The following is a 3,544-nucleotide window of genomic DNA, read 5'->3' as shown; positions in this document are numbered from 1 at the left end:
TTTTAAAAGTAAAACTCCCTCCCTGGTACACAATCCCCTCGGGCCCCTCCCACTGCCCCAAGTACATTCCACTGTGCAACCTTAATTGTGGACTCTTGTGATAACCATAATACGCTATATCACTTTTTAATTCCTGTCATATTTTAATAATCATCAGCAAGAAATAACTTGTTGCTGACATTATCATTTCCACACTCACCTGTTTGAAATGGCAACAAATATTTCTCTTCCAGCCAGTGGCCAGGACCGTGTCTTCTGTCTTCGTATTTGTTGACACAGATGAGTCACTGCGTCTGTTTGCCCGAACATCTCGATTAGCAATTCATCAACCACTGGAATCTTATTCTTTCCGAATGACTTCAGCGTCACTTGAACTTTCCCCTTCCGTATCATCATGTTTTAATCATATGCTGCTTCCTGAAATGGTTCAGTGACTGTTGCTTCCCTCTTCTTTTGAGTTCTTGCTGCATCTTATCCATAGAATCTCAGTACTGCAAGTCAAGGCAGGACTTTGTTTTTCAGTTCTCACAGCTTGAGAAATACCAGCTTGGTTCTTTCCTTTTGTTTTCTAACCTGAGTTGTTATATTGTGTTAAGGTATTTTGCTTTGACTTCTCCAACCGTCCTTGAATTGACCTGAAATATGTTCAGTTCTCTTCATTTCTTCTCTTTGTTTCAACTGACTTAACATTACAAGACAAGTTTCAGGGTCTCTTCTAACATCCGGTTTCTTTAAAAAAATTTGGGGGGGTTTTATTCTAACATCCCTTTTTCGATTACTTTTCTTCATGGATGAGATCCTTGATAGCATCACACAGTGCGTCTGGACCTCAGTCGTTGGTGTTCATTCATCCAATCTATTCCTGAAATCGTTTATAAATTCAAGTGCATATACATCAGGCAGTACTTTGCTCTCTTGGACTTGTCTTCGTTTTCTTCATTTCAAGTGGATGATACATGTGAGCCGTTGGTGATCTGATGCACAGTCAGCCTTGTTTTAACGGCTACGAGTGAGCGTCTCCACTGTTTTCTTTCGACATATGTAGTCAACTGAGTCATGTGAACAACAGCGGTTGATCATGCTTTTAAAAAAAGAACAGTATTTGAAATTAATAAATTATCCAATGTATAAAACAATATCATTCAATCTCCCTCATTTCTGCCACCAAGGTCCTATTACCCAACTCTCAGTATTTCTTCGTTTCCATCTTTTCCAGTCACAATTATGAATGCTTCTTGATTGCATATTTGATCTATTTCAGGCTGCACAAATGTGTAGAAATCCATAGTTTCTTCATCTTTGCCTTTAGTGGTTGGTGCTTTAACAAGTCTTCCTTTGATCCATGTGGATAGTACCTTATTACTCACAGCATTGTAGTTCAGGATAGAGAGTGAACTGTTCCTTCTGAGAATGAATGCGAAATCATTCTTCTTCAATTTGTCATTTCCAGCACAACAGATCATATAATTGATCTAAAATGGCCAGTGCTGGACCATCTCGGGTCACTTGCAGTATCACTGTTACAGTAAACTCAGTGTCATCAAGGCAATTCCAATTCATGGCGACCTCAGCCAGGTTCCTGGAGCTGTCACTCTCTAGCCTGCCGTCTGTCTTCTGTGGGAAGGCAGATGGATTTGAACCAGCGAACTTACAGTGACAAGTCCAACACATAATGCCACCACTACAATGCCAAGTCTACATGTGTTCTAGTAGCACCGTATAAGTAAGTGTTAGGTTAGTGGACTTCAAGAAGAAATCAGAGAGAATGGGAGAAAGCTTAATGCAGCTTTATTAAAGGGGGGAAAGGGGAGCTCCCAGGTGAGTCCTCATCCTGGAGAAGCAGAATGGGAAGTCACACTGTGAACTTCATGGTGGTTGATGTTGTTATGTGCCGTCGAGTCGCTTGTGACTCATAGTGACCCTATGTACAACAGCCCTAAACTCCGCTCTGTCCTGTGCCAATCGCACTGTCTCTGACACTCCCATCCCAATTATCCCAGTCACTGAATCAATCCACCTCAAAGAGGGCCTTCCCCTCCTGCGCTGTCCCTCCACCCTCCCAAGCATGATGTCCCTCTCCAAGGACCGGTCTCTCCTCACAACATGTCCAAAGTATGTTAGACGGAGCCTCAGAATCCTTGCCTCCAAGGAGCCACCCAGTTTAACCCTTTCCAGGACAAATCTGTTTGCTTTCCTAGCAGTCCATGGTATTCTCAATACTCTTCTCCAGCACCACAGCTCAAAGGCATCAATTCTCCTTCTATCCTTCTTGGTCATTGTCCAACTCTCTGATGCATAACAGGTGATTGTGAAGACCATGGCCTGTATCAGACGCACCTTAGTCTCCAGAGAGACACCATTGCTCTTCAGTACTTTGGAGAGGTCCCTAACAGCAGACTTTCCCATGGCAATGCTCTTTAGGGAGGGACATTCCACTCTGATTTACGAGCCACCTGCTAGCTCAGCCAGACATGCAAGGCCTTTTGCTCTTCTTATCAGTAGCAGGCAAGGCCATTAGCATTTGAGTTCTGAATTCTTCATTCTTCTCTTTGGCCCCTTTGCCCAGACTAACAGTAAGAAAGTGCCTTAATCCAAGACTCTATATCCTCAAAAGCTTGTGGAAAGTCTATAGGGAGAGTTTCAGGGTAGAAGAGATCCTGTGAGAAAGGAAATCTGGCTTGAGGATGAGAAGGAGACCTCGTCAGCCATCCACCCTTCCCTCACTCCCCTCTGAGACCCTCCCTCTGGAATCTGTGAGGTCTTAACCACACCTTCTTTCTCATTAGTGTCATCAACCACATTGAGAATTTCAACTGTGCGACCATTGGCCTGACACAGACCTTCGACTCTGCACTGTGTGAAACCAGTTACCGCTGGATCTGTGAGAAGAAAGCCACATGACCACCGTCCCTGTGATCTCTGACAAGATCACCACATACACACAAGGAGGTGGCAGAAAGAGTACTTACAACCGGATCAGGAAATACAGAGTGACGACCAATGTACCTTCATACGAGAACCTCTGCCAGCCTCCTGTGTGAATACTGGGGCTCAGGCCCCTCCCCAACACACACGCACACACCAGCTAACTCCCCACTCCACACCCCGATCCCCAAGACCTTTTCCTGTGAGAGCCCTACCTGTGGCGGATCCACACAGGTCAATGTCCAGTGGCCCCTGCACATCAGTGGTGGTCTGGCCTGCTTGGGGGCACGAGCTTATGGACTCTGCTGGGCAGCTGAGTGGAGCCATCTGAGGTAAAGATCAGCCTCATGGAGATGGGTGGCCTGGTGTGGACACTAATTTGTTTCTATAGAACTTGGTGTTTCTGACAGACCAGCAGGATTTAGACTGCTAGAACCTCAGTAACACCAACAGGGAGAAAATGCAGGCTGTTCACGTGTGGAAGTTCTGCAGAGAGCCACATTGTGGGAGAGGGTAAACTCAACATCTACAGCCCTAACCAGGACCCTAGGAGACCCCCATCTGAACAAGGACCTGAAGAGACTGCTATCTAAACAGGGACCCTAAGAGACCCTTTCTA

At 45.2% G+C, this 3,544-nt stretch overlaps 1 protein-coding gene across 1 annotated transcript in view; it reads left to right on the top strand.

The window, feature by feature from the left end:
• CLEC5A (C-type lectin domain family 5, member A) overlaps window positions 1–2,901 on the top strand; it is a 12,514-nt gene extending 9,613 nt beyond the window's left edge. Inside the window, exon 6 of the mRNA XM_006887235.1 lies at window positions 2,787–2,901. Within this exon, the coding sequence (XP_006887297.1) occupies window positions 2,787–2,901 (115 nt within the window). The remainder of the gene's footprint in view (window positions 1–2,786) is intronic.
• Window positions 2,902–3,544: the final 643 nt, after the last annotated feature.

The sequence above is a fragment of the Elephantulus edwardii genome, unplaced genomic scaffold (assembly GCF_000299155.1).
Source record: "Elephantulus edwardii isolate Elephantulus edwardi_28Jun2011 unplaced genomic scaffold, EleEdw1.0 scaffold00055, whole genome shotgun sequence".
Classification (NCBI taxonomy): Eukaryota; Metazoa; Chordata; class Mammalia; order Macroscelidea; family Macroscelididae; genus Elephantulus; species Elephantulus edwardii.
Note: the sequence above shows the minus strand (reverse complement) of the source record. Positions and strands in the feature narration are given on the sequence as shown.